Consider the following 23,659-nt stretch of genomic DNA (forward strand, 5'->3'; position numbering starts at 1 on the left):
CCCTTTTTAACCCCCTTAGGGGTTGAATTTCCAAAAACGTTGCAATCACTGTTTTTGTAATCGGCTCTTATGCCTTTCTACGAAGTTTCAAAGCATTTGTAATGGATTAAAATTTTCAACCCCTTTTTAACCCTGTTAGGGGATGAATTTTACAAAACGCTGAAATTACTTTTCTTGTCTTCTAATAATATCCTTAAATACAAAGATTCAAGTCCACCACTCGAAAAAAATTTTGATTTGCATACAAACTTTCAACCCCTTTTTCACCACCTTAGGGGATGAATTTTCAAAAACGCTGAAATTAGTTTTCTTGTATTTTAATAATATATCTTTTTACGAAGTTTCAAATTCCTAGCTTAAAAGAAAACGTTAACCCCATACAAACTTTCATCCCCTTTTTAACCCCCTTAGGGATTGAATTTCTCAAAATCGCTTCTTATCTCTTGTACACTTTATAAATGCAATCTGGTGTGCAAATTTCAACTTTCTGGCTTTTGTAGTTTCGGCTCTGCGTTGATGAATCAGTCAGTCAGTCAGTCAGTCAGTCAGGACACTTGCATTTATATACAGGGCGTCCCACGGCTATGCCACATGGAGGGAAAGTACCCTGAATATTGTAGATGGAACATTTTACTGAAAGAAGACATTATTTTAATTTAAAAAACAATTTAAACTGCATTCATAGATTTTTAAATAATTACATGATTGAACCGGGAATCAAACCCGCTACATCAGAAAAAAAATCATCCTGTAGCTTTATCATACCGATCGAAAGGCATCATCATAAGGATTATTTTTTGCTAAATAACATAGTGTCAGAAATAAAAGGAAGCCCATGAATTTTAACATTTTTAATTCCAAATTAATCAATTTAACCTTTTGGCCGCCGGACCTAGTCCGCAAAGACGCTCACTCACACGCCAGAGCAAATTTTAAGTAAACAACTAATAAAAAGTTTAGGGATTGCAAATAGTGATATCGATATTTAAAATATTATGGTAAAAATCTTTTTAATTTAGCTTTGTTCTTATCCTGTTTTAATTTCATTCCAAATTGCCAAAATTAAACATATGTTTTACACCCGAAAATGTTTAAAATATAGGGATTTAACATAAAAAACAACCACTAAACAATGTCGATTCAAGACGTGATATCGCCGCACTAGGCTGTACGAGAAGTCTTTTATACAAGACAACGGCGCCCATGGACTGCCCGCAATGCAGACCGACAAGGACTGTTTCCGCGCGGATCAAGTAATAATAGTCTCTAGGTCAACGGCGTAAGCGCTTGTCGGTACGTAAACTTTATTGGCGTAACGTTAAAGCTGCGCATCATGTGTCGATAAAGTCAATATACCGGAACTGTTTTAGTGAAAATTACACGTGGGTTGAATTTTTAATGAGTGAAGATATTATTCCGGAATTAGAATCTATCATTATAATTTCAGTTTGGTTTACATTAATCTGTAGGTAAACTCTTATCAAAAAAACGTTCAACGATTTGTTACAAAAAAATTACACATTAACTTCAATGTTATAACAATAAAAGTAAAGTCTGATAAACAGGTATGTCCCTGTACCACACTTGTGCGAAGCGGTCGCTGCGGTGTATCCCTTCCCACTAAGCTATAAAATAACATCAATTATTTTTTTTTATTTATCTCTTCTGCAATTAAATAGTCCACAATCTACAATGGCAAATTTACTTGTCTGGCTCTACTTTATAGAGCTAAAGAAGCTACCTGAACTTTAACCCTTTGACCGCCGTTGTCCGGTATAGAAGACAACGATAGAACGATACGCTGGCGCCGTCGTCTTGTATACAAGACACAAATTCAACCACTGAGTTAATGTGAAAATAATAAAAATTGCAATTTCATTTACACTCGTGTTCATATTTAAGGTCTTTGTTTTTTCATTTATTTGCTTTTTAAGCCGCTATATAAATCCCTTCTTTTATAATAAGGCATTTAAAAAAAATGCTCCAATTTTCAACATTTTTCATGTTCCTCGTCGCCGTTGTCTTGTATAAAAGACAGCTAGGGATGGGAATGTTAACTCGATATGGGAATTTTTAAAGTAAATATAAAGTCAGAAATATGATTTTATCTAAGTATTTGAACACTTGTTAATCGCCAATTTTTTTCAACGAATAGTAGGTAACTACTTACTAGTATACGTAGAACGAAAGTCAGATAGGCATAACTATATTTAAAGTTCAGGTAGCTTCTTTAGCTCTATAAAGTAGAGTCAGACAAGTAAATTTGCCATTGTAGATTGTGGACTATTTAATTGCAGAAGAGATAAATAAAAAAAATAATTGATGTTATTTTATAGCTTAGTGGGAAGGGATACACCGCAGCGACCGCTTCGCACAAGTGTGGTACAGGGACATACCTGTTTATCAGACTTTACTTTTATTGTTATAACATTGAAGTTAATGTGTAATTTTTTTGTAACAAGTCGTTGAACGTTTTTTTGATAAGAGTTTACCTATAGATTAATGTAAACCAAACTGAAATTATAATGATAGATTCTAATTCCGGAATAATATCTTCACTCATTAAAAATTCAACCCACGTGTAATTTTCACTAAAACAGTTCCGGTATATTGACTTTATCGACACATGATGCGCAGCTTTAACGTTACGCCAATAAAGTTTACGTACCGACAAGCGCTTACGCCGTTGACCTAGAGACTATTATTACTTGATCCGCGCGGAAACAGTCCTTGTCGGTCTGCATTGCGGGCAGTCCATGGGCGCCGTTGTCTTGTATAAAAGACTTCTCGTACAGCCTAGTGCGGCGATATCACGTCTTGAATCGACATTGTTTAGTGGTTGTTTTTTATGTTAAATCCCTATATTTTAAACATTTTCGGGTGTAAAACATATGTTTAATTTTGGCAATTTGGAATGAAATTAAAACAGGATAAGAACAAAGCTAAATTAAAAAGATTTTTACCATAATATTGTAAATATCGATATCACTATTTGCAATCCCTAAACTTTTTATTAGTTGTTTACTTAAAATTTGCTCTGGCGTGTGAGTGAGCGTCTTTGCGGACTAGGTCCGGCGGCCAAAAGGTTAAATATAGTTATGCCTATCTGACTCTCGTTCTACGTATTCTAGTAAGTAGTTACCTACTATTCGTTAAAAAAAATTGGCGATTAACAAGTGTTCAAATACTTAGATAAAAACATATTTCTGACTTTATATTTAATTTAAAAATTCCCATATCGAGTTAACATTCCCATCCCTAGCTGTCTTTTATACAAGACAACGGCGACGAGGAACATGAAAAATGTTGAAAATTGGAGCAATTTTTTTAAATGCCTTATTATAAAAGAAGGGATTTATATAGCGGCTTAAAAAGCAAATAAATGAAAAAACAAAGACCTTAAATATGAACACGAGTGTAAATGAAATTGCAATTGTTATTATTTTCACATTAACTCAGTGGTTGAATTTGTGTCTTGTATACAAGACGACGGCGCCAGCGTATCGTTCTATCGTTGTCTTCTATACCGGACAACGGCGGTCAAAGGGTTAATTTATTAATCCTCAAAATGAGTCTCAATCTGTTGAATACATATCCGCACTCTTTTGATTATTTCGCTAAATTTCACATCAAATGTTAAAATTCATGGTCTTCCTTTTGTTTCTGACACTATGTTATTTAGCAAAAAATAATCCTTATGATGATGCCTTTCGATCGGTATGATAAAGCTACAGGGTGATTTTTTTTCTGATGTAGCGGGTTTGATTCCCGGTTCAACCATGTAATTATTAAAAAATCTATGAATGCAGTTTAAATTGTTTTTTAAATTAAAATAATGTCTTCTTTCAGTAAAATGTTCCATCTACAATATTGAGGGTACTTTCCCTCCATGTGGCATAGCCGTGGGACGCCCTGTATATAGATTAGCGCATTTAAACATTTGTATGTAATATGTTTTTATGGACCTAATTCTTACAATAATAAAAAAAATCGAAAAAAGTCATAAGTAGAGACATAGCTAATGGTTAATATACATGAACTTATGTAGAAATATTTTCCTTACTATCAATATCCAGAAACGAAAATGAAGACTACGATTGTATGGAGCAGCGGCCGTCCGCTTTCCTCTTAAGGTATAACGATTAGGATTCGGGGAAAGAAAGAGGTTAAATAAATAAATAATTTAGCCTATATAAATACGTCCCACTGCTGGGCACATGCCTACTTTAAAGCACGAGAGGGTGTAGACTATAAATAAAGAGGTTATTTCTACAAATGTACCTGGATATCATCATAAGATTCTCCTCTATCGCTCTCCATAACAACGCTCACATAAGATTCGCTTTGCGTCACCGTTTGTGCCTCAACTCTCCGACTATTGTACATAGTCATCAGTTTCAATGTGTAATTATACCGTGACCGTGACGGCGTAACCGGACTCGCTATACACCCTTTTAACAGACTCCCAACGTCTCTATATTTGGCGAGAATTATCATCCATTTAATTATAGTGAACGGGAACATATAGGATTCTACGAACGTACACACGAAGATGCCTATGTTTAGGATCGTATAGAAGTTTCCAGATAAGATGTTCGTTAAAGTGGTTGCTTGCGGCATATTGCAGTTTTATGTTTCACTTGAACAGTTTAAACACGTATAACAGCTCGTGGGATGGCTCCTTCAAACTTCAAGACACGTGCACATTTAATAAAGCCACCAGTTTTTGCCCCACATGAGTTTGTTGTTCACACTAGAGTTTTTACTCTACATTTTGCGCGAATGAAAATTTACGACAAAAAGTTATTGTTTGAGCTTGATTTTTCGTAATGTTTAAGTTAAGATCGCAGTATCTAGTTTGTAAAAAAAAACTAATAAAGTACCTATTAATTAAAAAGTAATAGAGCTGAATATTTTACGGTTGCTTTAGAATTAGTGACTCTAAAATTACATATGTAAGCTACACTTCTCACTTTTTCCAAATAGTATCTGTTTGTACAGAAATCGCCTCAAAAATGCGATACATATTTGAGCACAATTTTCATCTCTTGTCAAGAATTTGGATAGGCACTAGGCACTAACAATCGTTGAATAGGCGACAAGGTGCGGCTTGAGGCATCAGTGCTGTGCCGCGGCACTGCCACTACTTTGAGGGCCTACCGCGAACACCGAAGTTCGTAAACTGTGCCCATCTTTCTCTTTTACTCCAATCAAGGCGTAATTAGAGTGGCATAGAAAGATGCAAGCAATTTGCGATCTTCGGAGTTCGCAGTAGCCCCTCTGTGATCCTATTAAAGTGTAATACAGTAACTTAATAAGCACCTGTGTCAGTAGAGCACTTAGCTCAGTCTCAGTCGCGACTAGGATTTAATGCTCGCAATCGTAGGTAGGGTTGCCAGATCGAAAGGCGCTAATATCGGGAAACAATATCTATTTATCGGGATTTTGGGACTTAATTCGGGAAAAAAAAACCATTCATATTAAAGTGATTATATTAAAAACAACGATATTTTACATTATTGGCACTACGTCAGTTCGCTTGCTCGGCGACAGTTCGGAACTTGAAATTGTTGTTTTATAACGTAAAGCTGTTTTTCGGGACAAGTTTCACTTTGTCGGGAATCGGGAACACATGCTAAAAATCGGGAGAATCCCGCCAAATCCCGACCATCTGGCAACCCTAATCGGAGGAGACGTTAGGATTCAATTAGCAAATTAGTGGCATTACCTCCAATTAAGTAAGATACATATTAAATCAACTATTGTGTAACTGGCGCATTCTTAAACATGAAGACATACATTCGTATTGACTTAAATACATTCCTAGATTAGATACGTGAACAATTGTAGGTCCCAGCTTGTCATTCATATGATGAATTAATAAACTGGCGTGGATAAATTATTGTTTTGTCATCATAATAATATTTAGGTACTTATGATGCTATTTGTAGAAGTCCCTTGAAATATAAATAGATAAATGGTTTACAGAATCTAGGTTGTCGCGGGCTAGATTCTGTGTGGGAAGAGAAGAGTTCTGAAATGTATGGGATCCAATACATTCTACCGACTCTTCTCTTTCCACACAAACTCTCTATAGGTTTATATATTGCATCGACAATGTAAATGGCCTTTTGTAGCTTATATGGAATCAGTTCTCGAAAGATTCAATACTCTACCTACCAAAATCCTACCAAAGATCTATTGATGATAAAATACATGTAAAGTGCAAGAAAGGGCTGAAATAGATGGCGCTGTTCTGTGCCATATGTTTTGTGGTCACTGAATTGTCAAACATCAACCTTTGACAACCAGAATTCAGTATCAGCTGTTAAATTTAAGTCTTAAACTTTACACATTTTATTCATAATCATCTTCCTCGCGTTGTCTCGCCATTTTGTCACGGCTTATGGGAGCCTGGGGTTCGGTTGGCAATCAATCCCAAGAACTGGCGTAGGCATTACATACACACACACGCACCCAAGCACGCACGCATGATGGCATGATAATTTTAAAACCAATTTCTTACTTAGTGGATTACATAATCTTCTGGATCAGAAAAGTGTTTGGGCTAAAAACAGAAAAATATGAATTAGCTGTGTCTAAAAGATTATATAGATATTTCTCTTATTTATCAACAACAAAGACCATCCAAGAGCTCACCTCGGGTTTCAATTCTTTTAATCAGGCAATAGGTACAGTTGGAGCCTTATGGAGAAGACAGGCTTTGGACAGGGACGCATGGAGGAATACGGCAGAGGCCTATGCCAAGGGCAACCAGACAAAACGTCTGCGGAGAAAGGCTAGCAGTAAGTAACGTACAGTTGACATGAATATTACGTGTCCTAGAAGGCCTGATTAACTGTCATAACATTTTCTAAAATATTTGATACAGTTTCTTTTAAATTTTTGTGAATACAAATTAAGTACTAAGACACTTCCTCCTGTGGCAATAAATGGAGCTTGGAGTAAACTCTGGTACCTAGTCTATGCTCTGGATGGTTCTGCAGTGAATCCCTACTTATATAAATTCCAAAGAATCTCTCTTTGTCTGTCTGTTACCTCTTCACGCTTAAACCGCTTAACTGATTTGGAAGAAATTTGGTAAGGAGATACTTCGAGTTCCGAGAAAGGACATGAGATAATTTTTAATCATCATACTTCAATACTAAAGAATAAGATCATGCTAAGTGATGGGAATTAAATCTAGGCAGGTTGAACTATTAACTCATTATATCATACTGCTATTTACATAGAGAGTATCAAAGGGTCGCAACACTCTTATTATAGTATAGCTACTTATTATTATTATTATTCAGAGCCCACTGTGTCCCAGGCCTCGTCGGCGATGGCGGGATAACTTGGACTCCTTCTTGAGAGGCTGGCCAGATATTGCACTAAATAGAGACGAGTGGAGAAAGAGGGGGGAGGCCTTTGCCCAGCAGTGGGACACAGTGGGCTCTGAATAAAAATAATAGCTACTTACTGTAAATATTTTAAGTATCAGAAAAAAACTTAACTTCAATACACTAAATTATTTGCCTTGCACTGAACTTCCAACAACATATAGTATCTGTCTTAAGTTACTACGTATACAGTTTTTATACTCATTAGTGTAGTAATTGATATAAAAAAGGCTATCACTGCCATTATGGCATTTATACTAGCAGTACAAGGCACAATTTATATAAAAGCTTTTTAATTTACTTATGTATTAACATACTTACTTGATTATGAATTCTACAACCCATTCCATTCCCATTCATTACATAAAATATTCTCGTATAATTACATATAATGTTTACCACTCACCCGATTGTTTTCAAAAGATACAGCGAATGTGTTGACATGACTTTCTTCCATTTTTAAAACAAAACAATCGTTTACACCAGGGTTATTATAGCGAAATTTAAATAAATAACTATCCTTTATTAATGTAACACCAGTTAATTCTAAAACTTTCAATCGCTTTTAGTTTTATTAACTTAAAACTTCGAACAATAAAAATAAAAATAAAATAAACAGTTCTAACTTTGGTGACTTATTTTCTTCAACTTGTCACATATGACAGTTATGACAACTGGGTTGTGCAATTTTAAGGTGTATCCAGACTAGTAAATTTTTCGCCAATCTGATTAAATTGCCCGATCGAACCAGGAAACGTGCGGACGCGTTTGCGTTCAATAATAAGCCAAATTATTTGGCTCGCCGAATTCAACCGCCATAATGACCGATATTACCGATAAAATAAAATGAGATGCGGACGCAAGTATACCAATTTGAGAGGTCAGTATTTTGGTTCTGGGGCATTTTTTCAATTTAGAGGGCTCTAATATCAACATAAATTTTAAATTGGAGATTGACGCCAATTCCATTTCTGATCAAATCGACTGATTTGATCAGTCCCGTCTGGATACTAAACTTGGTCAAGCAGATCTTGTCAGTAGAAAAAGGCGGCATTTTTGAAAACTGTAGGCGCGAAGGGATGTCGTCCCATAGAAAATTTGAATTTCGCGCCTTTTTTTACTGACAAGATTTGCTTGATCAGCTATACCTACTACCTATATGTTAACTCTACGCAAGAGTTTTGTTTGAAAGAAGGATGCACATTACGATGGTATTTAAAAAAGTTATATAGCAGAGTACTATGTATGTAGTTTTTCACCTCACTAGCTCGGAAAGCCCTTTTTTATTACTTAAAAACAGATAGCAAAACTGCATTTTATCCACAAGAGTGCAAAGAATATTTGAAATCCGAACGTGTTATTAGATACTTTTTTAAACAAAATAAACATGAATAGGCCAGTCCAGACAGGACAATTTTCCCCCGTATCTGATTAAATTGTCTAATCAAATCAGGTGGCGTGGACGCTAAATAATTTTATTTTGAATCGTATTCAATTAAAAACATAGTGCAATAGTTATTTGTTTTACAAGGGGGCAAAGTTGTTGTTTAACCGCTCGTATAATATTGTTCGCTAATATTGATACCCGAGCAAGCGAAAGATTCCAAAATTGAAAATGGTTCGCTGGTTCATATCCGGCTCGAAGGACCACGTTCCATGTTGTGAAATAAAACATGGAAATCACTTTTCATACGTGTATTATTATAAAAACACAAATTTTATGCAGCCGTACAACATGCTATGGCCATGATTGTTTGAGAAGGACGTTAAAGAAAAAAAGTGTTGCCAGGACAGTTTGGCCATAGACAAAATAATATTAAATCTTTATGTTTTGTTCGTGAACAGTTCGAAAATGGAATCTTGAGCGTTGCGAGGGTTTCAAAGCACGAGGGTTAAACAAAATTTGCCCCCGAGTGAAACACAAAATTTTTCACCACACCAGCCCGAAGCAAATATTGAATGTTAAATATCAAACAAAATCAAATCCAAATGAATGTTATTAAATATTTATCATCCAAAATCATCATTTAAAAGTCAATTCTACCAGCAAACATAAGAAAACAACTCAAAATTTGCATTTGATTACTTTGCCTCACATGTGAATAAAATGCAACTTTGCTATCAGTTTTTGAAGTGCAAAGTAAGCCTTTCAGAGCTGGAATAAGAAATTTTATTTTCATCCATCCATTTTAGTTATTCTGGACCTGGACGCACCACAAATAACAGTGCAAACTCAAAACGCATGAAACGGAACGCACTCGAATGAATTTTTTTCTTGATTCTTCATTTAAAACTTTTCTGGCGTCGTCGTGCAAATTATGTATACGCAAATTCTTGATTTTACTGTGTAAATATGAGTGACTCAAGTGAGGAAGAGGAATTACAGTTGACGCCAACAGAATTGCGGCAAGCCGTACAAACTGCAGATTAATGAATGTTTATTACCCGAAAAATCGCGAGAGAAATACGTCAAAGCATTCGATATACTTATTCAATGAATGGAGGCATACAAAGGGGGCGTCCCTGTATAGAGTTAGACCAAGATAAGTCTGCAACTATTTTGATAGCCCACGCTGTGAAAGTGTTATTTTAAACGTCAAACTTCTATGAAATTATGACGTATAAATAACACTTACATTACGTGTGCTTTCAAAATCGTTGCAGACTTATCTTGATCAAACTCTACATATCTGTTAAAAGTTAGCTAATGGTTTTGCTGACTGTACCTACATAAGATTTCCTGCCGATTTGTGTACTAGTTAATAAAGTCTGATTTTACATATTTCTGTTGTATTTCTCTTTTTCCTTGCATTAGTGAGGTGAAAAGATTTTGTGTTACACACGGGTGCAAAGTTATTTTACGTCTCGTGTGTTGCAACACTCTCTACGCTCAGGATTCTATTTTAGAACCACTCGCTTCGCTCAGGATTCTATTTATGAACCATAGAATCCATACCCTGGCTCGTATAGTTCAACCCTAGAATCCATTCACTAGCTCGTGTTTCAAGTCCACACTCGATACAACTTTGCACTCTTGTATAACAAATTATAACTATTATAGAAAATAATTTATTAGTCTGTTATTGGTTTGAATTGTTTACGGACAGGTGCTAAGAAAACCCGGCGGTTATTGATAGAGCACTGCACTATTCCATATAGCCCTGTGCGAGGCACACCATGGCTGAAGTCGTCCATAAGACCAATCTGCTTCGCCGCTCTTTTAAGCATTGTAGCGTTGGAATAAGGTATCCGGACAAATTTTGAACTACTATTTACTTTTCCGGTTTTAACATCTTCCACTGTCGTTTCCGGACAAGAGTATACGAAATTTAACAATATATGCTCGTTTTCTTTATGCAAATAAGAAAGATTTTGCTGGGTGAATGGTATAAATTCTGTGTTCAATAATGTTTGCTCGTTGTCTAAATGACGATAGGGCATAAATTTTACATTGTTTGATTCATCATATACCCCAAATTTATAAGTCCTTGATATTTCCGGCCTAATACAAACACGTCCTCGTGTAACAGCTGGATTGCGAAAAAAGTCACTGTTAAAATCCCCCGGGAAAATTGACTCGAAATTGAGTTGATTGATCTCATTCGATGTTTCAGATGAGAGCATCCAACCCTTTCCTGGGAAGAATTCCGTCCGGTCCAACAAATGATGTTGGCTTGCATCCACTAATCCTTGTTTGCCGTTGTCATTCCATGCCGACACACACCATATGCTGGGATCTTTTCTCAAAAGTGGGTAAGTTCCGAGAAAATACTCAAAGAAGTCAGGAGAAATATCCAAGTTGTCTTCAAGGACGATAACTGCTCTGTGCTTCAGTGTCTTGAAGACATAGTTAAGGGCATACTTATAGTGCTGACCAGAAGTTTCTGGTATCTGGTATGCTTCGGTATTTCCAAAAAGGTGATGGCGGTGTGCTGTTCCTCCGTGTAGTATGATTTGATAAACATCTCAAAGCGTGTCTTTGGGATGGCAGTTGAAGGACAAGGAGCTTACTATTATAATAGGGAAGTATTTTGTATTTGGTCTGAAACTCCGAAGACTATCCAAAGATCGTTTTAAAAACCACGCGTTGCACGCTATCACTAACGTCGGTAATACTAATACCTTTTCACTTTTCTCAATGACAGGGTTCGGTTTATTATTTTTGCTCTTTATTATTCTATTCTTTACAATAACACCGCATAGTAGCATAAACAGAAGTATTATTAGGAATAGGATTGGATATAAAAAGATTTTTTCGCGGCATCTTCGTGAGTTTAGTCGCATATTGATTGAAGGTGCATGTACATAACAGTCATTACCTATTAGGTATATTATACGTTAGTTCAGTCTGCGCGAAGAGACGAGATTTAGTGCCAGTTGCACCAACCACATTTGACAGACTGATCATCGTCAGCCGGCGCGCCCCGCGCCTTTACTATGAAACTTTCCATACATAAAAATTTAGCGAAGTCTTTAACGTTCGTAACAGTTTGGTGCAACCGACCCTTATACAAGTCAGTATACGTAAATCCCGTAAATATCACCACGTTATGAACGCAAGTAACACGGCATAAATTGCCCGCAAGGTTTTGATTTAGGTTTTGTAAGTAAATTGAGTTTTTATGAAGCGATCCGTGGTCACGGCTGAGCAGGCACGGTAGATGGAAAATATTATCGATTGAGGAATAATTAACAGAACAGAAAGCTATTTTTAGGGTTCCTTACCAAAAAGGTACAAAAGGAACCCTTATGCTTTATTATAGACAGGAAAATAACAGTTTTTCCGCAGAAATCCTCTTTTGGACTAGTAATACATATAACCACTATAACCGGAGAAACCATGTAGTAGAAAGAGATCTTCAGAAAATAATGTGGTATCCAGACTGGACTGACCAAATCGGTCAATTTTATCACAAATGAAATTGGCGTCAATCTCTAATTTCAGATTTATGGTAATATTAGAACCCTCTAAATTCATAAAATGCCCATAACGAAAATACTGGCCTCACAAATTGGTATTCTTGCGTCCGCAGATCATTTTATCGGTAATATCGTTATTATCAGTCATTATCGGCGGTTGAATTCGGCGAGCCAATTGGTATTTGCGTCCGCACTTCCTGATTCGATCGGACAATTGAATCAAATTGGCGAAAAATTTACTAATCTGGATACGCCTTAATGATTATTTATTCTATACTAGCTGTTGCCCGACACTTCGTCCGCGTGGAATCTTATCTTCAACATTTTACATCTTTAGTACCTATAATTTTCATATCCTAGCAATGTTGAAATTAAGTACTTTTCTTTTTTAGCAAGTTGTATGAAGTTTTAAGTCAAGTGGATTTTGATGTTGGTTGCTGAAATTATTTTTGTTGTATTCTCATAATAGGTACCTATATGCCCTTATACAAAGATTCAAGTCCCGCACACACAAAATATCTGATCTCCATACAAACTTTCAACCCCTTTCTCACCACCTTAGGGGATGAATTTTAAAAACGCTGAAATTGGTTTTCTTGTATTTTAATAATATATCTTTTAACGAAGTTTCAAATTCCTAGCTCAAAAGAAAACTTTAACCCTATACAAACTTTCATCCCCTTTTTAACCCTGTTAGGGGATGAATTTTACAAAACGCTGAAATTACTTTTATTGCCTTCTAATAATATCCCCAAATACAAAGATTACACACTTTCAACCCCTTTTTTACCACCTTGGGGGATTAATTTTCCAAAACGCTGAAATTAGTTTTCTTGTATTTGAATTTGATACTTTTTTACAAAGTTTCAAGTTCCTAGCTTAAAATAAAATTTGCACCCGAAGACGAACTTTTGACCCCCTTAGGGGTTGAATTTCCAAAAACGTTGCAATCACTTTTTTTTGTCATCGGCTAATATGCCTTTCTAAGAAGTTTCAAAGCATTTGTAATGGATTAAAATTTTCAACCCCTTTTTAACCCTGTTAGGAGATGAATTTTACAAAACGCTGAAATTACTTTTCCTGTCTTCTAATAATATCCCTAAATACAAAGATTCAACTCCACCACTCGAAAAAAATTTTGACATCCATACAAACTTTCAACCCCTTTTTCACCACCTTAGGGGATGAATTTTCAAAAACGCTGGAATTAGTTTGCTTGTATTTTAATAATATATCTTTTTACGAAGTTTCAAATTCCTGGCTTAAAAGAAAACTTTAACCCCATACAAACTTTCATCCCCTTTTTAACCCTTTTAGGGGTTGAATTTCTCAAAATCGCTTCTTATCTCTTGTACACTTTATAAATGCAATCTGGTGTGCAAATTTCAACTTTCTGGCTTTTGTAGTTTCGGCTCTGCGTTGATGAATCAGTCAGTCAGTCAGTCAGTCAGTCAGTCAGTCAGTCAGTCAGGACACTTGCATTTATATATATAGATTAAATTATCTGCCAACAAACCGCTCTGTGGTTTGGCAGAAGAATGTATTGTATCTAGATGTAAGTAAGCTTGTGAATAAACGCTTTATTTTTTTTTATTTTTTTTTTATTTTCAGCTACGTAAGCTTCATAGATTCAAAATCAAGCCGTGAGTGATGATAATGTATGTTGTCTGGTTTTGTTTCTTTTATTGCCGAATGCGGCGAAGACCGGTGTGATAAATTACAGGAATAACGCCCCATTTCGGCTTTATGGCCTAACTCCTTGTTTGGCTTTTATTCGGCTCGATAGTAGTTTATGTGTTGTGGCGACGGCTGGAAATCAACGATACAGCAAATTCTGCTTGATGTCTAAATTACTCAGATTCAGATGACCACTGGTGCGGCATTTTTGGTTCTTCCCCTTTGTCAACATTTTAATAGACATTTTGTGCCGTGTCTTAAAAAAACCGGGCAAGTGCGAGTCGGACTCGCGCACGAAGGGTTCCGTACCATAATGCAAAAAAAAAAACAAAAAAAAGCAAAAAAAAAACGGTCACCCATCCAAGTACTGACCCCTCCCGACGTTGCTTAACTTTGGTCAAAAATCACGTTTGTTGTATGGGAGCCCCATTTAAATCTTTATTTTATTCTGTTTTTAGTATTTGTTGTTATAGCGGCAACAGAAATACATCATCTGTGAAAATTTCAACTGTCTAGCTATCACGGTTCGTGAGATACAGCCTGGTGACAGACGGACGGACGGACGGACGGACGGACAGCGAAGTCTTAGTAATAGGGTCCCGTTTTACCCTTTGGGTACGGAACCCTAAAAATTACTGTCTCGATCATGTGTATCTACTTAGTTTTCGTTTTAAGAAAGGTCCATAGATTGTTTAAGATTATTGTTCTTATCGAACTCGCCTCCAAAAAACGTGACAAGCGAGACAGCTCGAGGGAGACCTTTTTCCTTCTTTAAGGTGATTAGTGATTGATTACCAAGTGAAAATTAAATGAATGTTGCCATGAAGCCGCCATTAACAGGCGTTCCCCTCTGTCGAAAATAGGCGGCCAATGGTCAACCACATGTCAACCATATGTATGGACTGACGTTTATCTGACATGACGTACCTATACATTTGATGTGCCCCTCCCCCGCAAAAAACGGCAGACAAATTTGTACCGAAAATTTTAGACATGGCGTCTCCGTTGGTTATATCCTCTAAGGTTGCAAACTTTTATCTAAACAAAATATGCAATCAATTTTATTTAGATAAAAGTTAGTAGGTATAGGTACTTAATAGGTAATAACTTAGTGCCATCATAGGGTTTAATGATATACGTATCTGTAGATAATAGTTATTTGTTTTACAAGTAAGGGGGCAAAGTTGTTGTTTAACCGCCCGTGCTAATATTGATACCCGAGCAAGCGAAAGATTCCAAAATTGAACCACGAGCGTAGCGAGTGGTTCGAAAAATTGAATCTTGAGCGTTGCGAGGTTTCAAAGCACGAAGGTTAAACAAAATTTGCCCCCGAGTGAAACACAAATTTTTTCACCACACCAACCCGAAGCAAATATTAAATGTAAAATATCAAACAAAATCAAAACAAATCAAATCCAAATGAATGTTATTAAATATTTATTATCCAAAATCATCATTCAAAAGTCAATTCTACCAGCAAACATAAGAAAACAACTCAAAATTTGCATTTGATTACTTTGCCTCACATGTGAATAAAATGCAACTTTGCTATCAGTTTTTGAAGTGCAAAGTAAGCCTTTCCGAGCTGGTGTGGTGAAAACAAGTTTGATATGCGAATAAGTATTTTTCGAGACAAAGTTAGTTATTGTTCAACTTCATCAACTTGCATTAAATAAACAAGTTCTCTCGGTCTCTCTACCTTGAAACAGATGCGGCTTTTATAATTTGATATGGTTTTCATGCGACGCAGTCCAATACGTTGATCCGACCAGAGGGGCTACCGCGAAAACCGAAATCCGTAAATTGCGGGAATTTTTCTCTTTTACTCCAATGAAGGCGTAATAAGAGTGATAGAGAAAGATGCCCGCAATTTGAGAACTTCGATTTTCGCGCTTATAGCCCTGATCCGCACCACTCTTGACTCCACCAGTCCACATGGCTGTCCACACCGCCAAGGACAGAACCAGATGGAGAGAAATTGTGAGAGAGAAGGTGATTCAGAAGGGAGGTCACGACCCTCATCACTGAGGATAACGACGCAAGGGGGAGGAGGTATTTTTCTTTGTTTTGAGTCATGTCATTACGCATTAAGCATCTCACACGCAGCAATACATAAATAAATATTTCTAATAGTGTTTAGTGTTAGATGTGTTATAGGTACTTACTTTAAAACTAGATAAAATAACACCAAACTAGTTTTGAAGTATTGATGTATGGGCCAGCTAGTTGCCTTAAAGAAAACAAGACCGAAGTGATCCCATCTGGTTCCGTAAACAAAGTTTTGTACGGAACACTAAAAATATTAGGTGTATAACTTAATTTTTACAGATTCTTAAGTAGTTTTTTTTAGTTATAAAAAAATAGTGGACAATTAACTTAATCTTGAAAATATTGTCCATCGTGCTCTATGACCTTGCGCCATCTATCAGGCAGCATACGGATGCCGTCGCGAAAGAAACTTGCAGGCTTCGAGGCGATAAAATCATCGACGAATTTACGCACATCATCCAGCGTTTTGAACTGTTTACCCTCTAAGCCATGCTGCATTGACCGGAACAAATGAAAATCAGATGGGGCCAAATCTGGCGAATATGCCGCGTGCGGTAGAACTTCCCATCCCAAATCCAAGAGGGTCTTTTGAGTCACGCGAGCAACGTGAGGTCGAGCGTTGTCATGCAGCAGTATGACTTGCCGGCTTCCTTGCCCAGTAAATGGCCTTTTCTGATCCAGCTCTTCACTCAATTTGTTCAACTGTCGACTGTAGCGTTCCGCTGTCACCGTCTGACCAGTTTCCAGAAGTTCATAATAAAGCACACCCTTCATGTCCCACCAGATACACAGAAGAACTTTCTTAAAGTTTCTGTTCGGTTTCGGCGTCGATGTAGAGGGTTGCCCGGGATCTACCCACGACTTTTTACGTTTGGGATTCTCGTAAAAAATGTACTTCTCATCACCCGTCACAATTTTCCACAAGAAGTCCTTTTTTTGTTGCCGGGCAAGCAGTGAAAGACACGTGTTCATACGTTGACCTAGGTTGTGTTCGGTCAACACACGTGGGACCCATCTTCCAAGTTTATGAATTTTTCCCATTTGGTGCAAACGCTTGGAAATAGCTGTTTGGGTGACTCCTAACTGAGCTGCAAGCTCTTTTTGCGTTTGCGTTGAGTCCTCATCTAGTAAAGCTTGTAATTCCGCATCTTCAAACTTTCGAGGCTGCCCAGGGCGCGGCTGGTCACTAAGATCGAAATTACCACTTCTAAAACGTTTGTACCAATAATTACATGTTTCATAAGATACAACGTCGTCACGAAGAACACTACAAATTGATTCCCGCGCTTGAGAAGCATTTTTTCCTTGTTGGAATTCGTATAAGATGCAGTGCCGAATGTGCTGTTTATCAGTTGCCATCGTAAACTTTACTATTCTGAGAGGTTATGTAACTTGTATAGACTTGTCGTTTTGGTGTTCTAAACTCTTGTGTACGATCCTTACAAAATCACAAAAGACCGCGAAATATTTCTGTTTTAAATATAGTTTTAAGCTCTAAGAAAAAATCTGTAAAAATTAAGTTATGCACCTAATATCATTTCATTTCAGTGCGAGCTAGCGTAATGTCGAGACGTCAGGGTGCTTAGTTCTAACGTAGCGATGGAAACTCGACTGTCACTGTCGCACTAGTGGGAATAGTGATAATGAGAGATGACTACCTACGATACGCTACGGAGCGTTAACGATTTGCACGTTGGCTACACGCCCAGAGGGCCTACCGCGAACCACGGTCGACGTGTTGCCTCCTTGTCACACTTACGTAAGAATTTACAAGTGCGACAGAGAGGCAAGACGTCAAAAGTGGTTCGCGGTAGGCCCTCTGATTGCATTTTACGAGCACCATCCGCGTTATGGCTCCTCTATACGATGGGCCAACGCCGGCCACCCCAAGGGACACATTTATGCGTTAGAGGGAGAAAGTGGTATTGCTATCTCATTCTACCGCATGGCTGCGTCCCTTGGGGTGGCCGGGGCTGGCCCATCGTGTAGAGGAGCCATTACGTGTTCGCGGCTCACGCTGATTGGTGCTCGCAAAGTACACCGCACCAAGGTCGTATCAAAACAAGATGAAAACCTTATCAAATTGCTGAAACAGAATCGAGAGGATTTCTAGCTATACTTAAGACATTAGGACACTTTAATAATCGCGACTCTGCAATTAAGCGTCTATCAAACTGCCAGACTCATTTCGAGCTGGAAATCCGTTTTAAAAGTAAACTCAAGACTCTGGTTTGTAATGAGTTGCTAAGCTTCCTGGCAATCGGTTTGTGGTCTAAAATGATGGTCGGTTATACAATGGAATGGAAATTCAACCTTTGACCTAGTTGCTTTTACCGAAAATACTTCTTGTTAAGCTATCTAGATCTGCCTTTGGTCTGAATAAGGATGGCTCAATTATGATTATTCAATGGAAAGAAGTTCAACCTTTGAACTGATTGGTTTCAGCGAAAATATTATTTATCCAGGAAATCTTCAGTCACTCGAATATCTAAATTATTTTCTCCACAACTATGGTGTATCTCGTGTCCGTCAACTTCGCTCTTCTGGCAATCTTTCTCTGTCTATATCATCTCATCGAACTGATGGTTACTTACATGTCCAATTATTTTTCACTTCAGGCAGCATGTCTTTGGAATAGTCTCCTTAAGTGAGCACTTTGCTGGCAGTAAGTACTGAAAACTCTTAGTGTTTTTGTTTTGTAATTCATCTGATTTTATATGTACATATGTATATATACTATAATTATTTACATATATAGGACATTATAGGACATTTTTTTTACACAAATATACACAAATATAAATATATAATATATATATTTATATTTGTATATGTTTATGATTGTATTCTGTTCGTACAAGTACCTAATTGTATCATCTAGAATTCTAGATATACCACATGTTTTTGTACCGCCTACAACTTAACTGCCTAAAGGTCGACTGGTAGAGAATGCCTTCATGGCATTAAATTCGCATTTTATAAATAAAAATATTCTACTCCACATTTCAACTACCTACGTGAAGTACGAACACATATAGCGTATCCATAAATATTTTATAAATCTTTTCTATTTTATAGAATTTCTTGATTAAGGTAAACGTACTGGTGCTCGACGCGGTCCCAGTACATGTCATCTTGAAACTTAAGTCATTGTCAATACAGGTGACAGCAAGGTATCTATTGGGCATTAGCATATCGAACACTAGTACGTTTACCTTATACTGATTTATGCTGTTATATTGCTGTATTTTGCGCACGTTTTAGCGTTCTTCTAAGGTTGGTATCCACTGTAAATAATTAAAATAAAATACTTAAACATTTGTCAGTCTCACACTCCACGTCGTTGTCAGAACTCGGCGGCCGTCTTATCCACAGCATCAAGTGATTAAAACGTGACCGAAATATCTAGTACCTGTCAGTTATGAGCAAACTTTTTGAATTGTTTTCTTGTTATGTCATAATACGAAAAAAATAGTACAATACTGGCGAATGAAATGTTCAAGTAAATATACAGTTTAGAAAACAAACTATTAATATCCATAGCAACAAAATGGCGTATCTCATTAATTCAATCAATCCAATTAGAGAGGTTTTAGCCATGTCAGATAAAAGCGCCTTGTTATCTATTTATTTTAACACTCAGACTATAGGAAGTCAAATCGAACGTACATTTTGAGATCAAAATGATAACTAACGCATGCCACTTCGTTATCATTCGCGGGTGCACTAGCTGCGCTCGTACTTGTCCGTGCATGTATTGAGAAGAGCGAGAAGCACGCGCGAATGATATCAAAATTACATTTTATTCAGATATCTATTTGATGCCAAAATGTAATTGAAGAGGCAAGAGCCGCAAGAGGCCTCTAGCTTGTTTATTAGTTACACGAGCCCTCTCCTCGCACGCAATTCGGACGAAGTTCGATCTTCTCTGAACGAATTAACAAGGGTCACGCTATACGTGTCGTATTACCGTAATTGTATTTGTAATAAAATAACGAAAGAAGAAAATATAGGTACCTATGTTTTTATGTCAACACTTCCACCCTCTGCCGTATTCGAACTTCAAGATATTCACAAGAGACGACACGTACTAGATCCATTCTAGATACGTTATAGTTTAGATATCAACTAGTTCTGTTTTGCAGCGCAATTCGGGCAACCAATGTCACTTTTACGTTAGATAGAGTAATCCAAGTAGCATGGAAGTGTCGGCAACATCAATATACCAGCCAATTTAGAACTTAGAGTGATTTAAGAGACGTATAAGAGTGTCAGAAAAGATTTAAGCTGTATAAAAGGTATTTTACAGACATTATACAGCTTAAGCTGTATAAAATCATTATAAAGGATTCTGCGGAATCATGGGGTGCTTTATCAGAATATAGATAATCTACTATAAAACTAAAAGTGTTGTGAAACACTACAAGCTAATTCTATCGTAAAAGCTGTATACAGGCTGTATTATAGTAACACTTGGCACTTTTAGCTGTATAAAAGTATCTGTCAACTCCGTTTTAAAACTTTAAGTGTTGTGAAACACTACAAGCTAATTTTATCGTAAGAGCTGTATACAGGCTGTATTGTAGTATCACTTGGCACTTGTAGCTGTACAAATGTATCTGTCAACCCCGTTTTAAAGCTATTTCTTATGGATAATTTTACTCTCCTATAAGAATAGTAGTTGTATAACTTCTGTCTGTAAGGGTATTATAAAACTAAACGAATAAATGGCAGCTATAGTACAGCTTTTTTCTGTATTACTGACAGAGTCGCTTATTCCGGCGTAATTTTACACTCGTATAAGTATATATTTCGACCACGTGAATAAAAAATTGTAATGAACAAAATTAATAATTTAGAAAATTATGAAATGGAACGAAGAATAGACCAAATACATTTGGACCTAAGGGTTTTTTATTTGTTATACGGATCTCTAAAGAGACTTATAACTTATGTACGGAGAACCGAAATACAGCCAAACGAATACAAATCTTCTATTCTAAAGCTGTTTTAATTACAAAAGCTGTAAATGACACTCGCATTTATTTCACAGCACAGCTACTAAGATTATAATGCTCTCCAACTATCCTGTAAGCTGTTTAAAAATTGTCGCCATTTTCCAATGAAAAAAAAAGTATTTGTAAATATAATTAAGGAAATACTTGCAAATATTAAGCAGACTAACATCGTGTTATGATTACCAGCTAAAATAAATTAACTTTAGCCTTAGAATTAATATTTATAAAACAAACACTAACTTTACCGATTTTTGATATTTTCCTTATGGTTTCTCTTTGTTATTTTGCAGGCGCGTGAATATTTTGCCAGAAAAGATACATAGGTTCACAATAAATAATAATCGGCACTTACAAATAGTATAATATTCCACTTAAGTCCTCTATAATATTTACTTTTACTTTTACCATCCACTATAACACTTTATTGTCGCCATTACTATATTACGAATGAACAAGATTAAGACATTTTAGTTTCCTAAATGTGACGTCCCACGACAAAAGGTACCTTATGGCGGCTGGCGCTTACGTCGCATAGCGCCGCAATAATATTAGAGCGACATTAATAATAGCGTAAGCGCCAACCGCCATTAGGTACCTTTACCCGTGGGACGTCACAAATGATTATTATTCTCTTGTAATCATTTTTAAAAACTCATTTAAAACTCATATTCTTATATTGTACTTATAAGAGATTATCTGTAGTGTTAAGGTTTCCTGTTACACCGAAATATAGCTGTAATGCAGCTATTATGCAGCTTATGTATTGCTTATACAGCTACTCTACAGCTCTAATAACGCGAAAGGCTGTATAATTTGGGCCTTTTTTAAATTATAAGGGCTGTATAAGCGCTTATACAGCCTTTGTACAGCCTAACTGTACAGCTTATAGTATACAAATAAACTTCAATACAGCTTGCAATGCTACTTGGGAAGCTACCTATCTTAGATGTGAATTGGATCTCTAAGTCATATTCTGTGGTAATCGTTCAAGAGTATCTCCAGAATCGCGCAAATGTCAAATTTGACAGGTTAGATCTTAAACATATCGTTATCGTATCTTGGTGATGTCTAAAAGATGTCTAATAGATGTCTATTTCAAAATCCGAATCGGGCCCCCTGTCGATTTAGCTTGTATTGAATGTTGTGTGTAAGTTAAAATAAATGAAAATAGATGTTGATTCTCTAATTGATGCCACATACTGTTTGAGATTTAGCAGTTTTTATTACCCATGTAGGTAGTTAATCTCTGGGACGAGTAACATTATCTAGTCAACCTAGTCAGTATAGTTAATAGAGTAATCAAGTCCGTTGCCCTCACCTTGTGAGACGGATAGAGTTCGTTCGGCGTCAATAATATCATTATTTACATAGAGATAACTCGATTCGGTTCGGTTGCATTCTTTATGCAGCAACATTATAAACCATTTAGTGTACCGTTCAGCTTGTTTTAAATATGGCGCCTGAGATCAAATATACTAAGGTAAGTTTTAAATTAATTTTAAATTTATAGATAGTTTTGACTGTAGCAGTATTTATCTTGATTATTCCTCAAGTTCGAAAACAACAAATACTTGTTTTCGAACTTGAGGAATAATCAAGATAATTACTGCTGCCAGCGTGCCAACTTTCTAGGGTCTGAATAATAGTCCTCACAGGTGCCAACTTTCCCAGTCAGATCTACTTTAGTAGGTACCATACCTTTTAAAACGTTTTTATTGATTAACTTATTTATAATCAGTGTATTTAATCGCTATTTTTGAAAAAATAAAAACTAATACCACAGTCATAGCATAGTTCATAAAAATATGTAGGTAACAATTAAATAAATACCTGTATATTTGGGTAAATAAATAGGTTACCGGTTAAATATGGCCCGAAATTACCTAGGTATTTACTCTACTTAAGAATATCGATTTTTAACCCATTCAGCGCTAATCACGACACGTTTGTCGTGTTGCCTCTGCGAAGCATTTTCGCTACATACTGGGAAATCCATGTTATCGGCTACGGCGTAGCGCCACGACGGTAGTTCAGCGGTGAAATAAAAATATTAATAATAATAAAATAATTTGATTTGTTAGAAGGTCAGAAGGTAGTCGGTTTCGTTATTATAAGGACCGTTTATTATTTTATGAATAATCATCACGAGACGTCAAAGAATATTCTCATCAAAATGATAAAAAACTGTTTGAAACGAATAGTTTCTTTTTCAGTGTTATTGAACGAAATAGAATGTTCTTAATTTTTTTGCGATATTTACTATTTTATTTGATCTCTAGCACCTACCCTGTATTTCCTTCTGCTTCCTATTTAAGTAGGTAGGTACAGTTTGTTGTGTATATGAAATTGTAAGTATTTATGGGATATCGTTTAATTAAAACCTTAGGTACCCTAGCTAGCCAACGTTATCCAGTCGACGTCAAAAATATGTTTACACTTTTGTACCTTATTCCTTTGTAATAAGACGAAAAGTGTAAACATATCTTTGACGTCGACCAGTGGCCTATTTTATAAAGCTACAAGTTACTACAAGCGGAAATCTCGTTCTAAAACATAGGGTTAGAAAGAGACTTCCGCTTGTAAATTGTAACT

At 36.4% G+C, this 23,659-nt stretch overlaps 2 protein-coding genes across 3 annotated transcripts in view; one reads left to right on the plus strand and one right to left on the minus strand.

The window, feature by feature from the left end:
• Positions 1-7,966, minus strand: part of LOC134664474 (leucine-rich melanocyte differentiation-associated protein-like) — a 43,412-nt gene extending 35,446 nt beyond the window's left edge. Inside the window, exon 1 of one of the 2 annotated variants that reach the window (XM_063521146.1) lies at positions 4,282-4,635. In XM_063521146.1, the coding sequence (XP_063377216.1) occupies positions 4,282-4,620 (339 nt within the window). In that variant the 5' untranslated portion in view covers positions 4,621-4,635. Of the gene's footprint in view, positions 1-4,281; positions 4,636-7,809 lie in introns of those variants that run through there. The other variant, XM_063521147.1, reaches the window with a different exon arrangement.
• Positions 7,967-22,456: 14,490 nt separating this feature from the next.
• Positions 22,457-23,659, plus strand: part of LOC134664463 (aldehyde dehydrogenase 1A1-like) — a 29,273-nt gene continuing 28,070 nt past the window's right edge. Inside the window, exon 1 of the mRNA XM_063521127.1 lies at positions 22,457-22,547. Within this exon, the coding sequence (XP_063377197.1) occupies positions 22,521-22,547 (27 nt within the window). The 5' untranslated portion in view covers positions 22,457-22,520. The remainder of the gene's footprint in view (positions 22,548-23,659) is intronic.

The sequence above is a fragment of the Cydia fagiglandana genome, chromosome 5, assembly GCF_963556715.1.
Source record: "Cydia fagiglandana chromosome 5, ilCydFagi1.1, whole genome shotgun sequence".
NCBI lineage: Eukaryota > Metazoa > Arthropoda > Insecta > Lepidoptera > Tortricidae > Cydia > Cydia fagiglandana.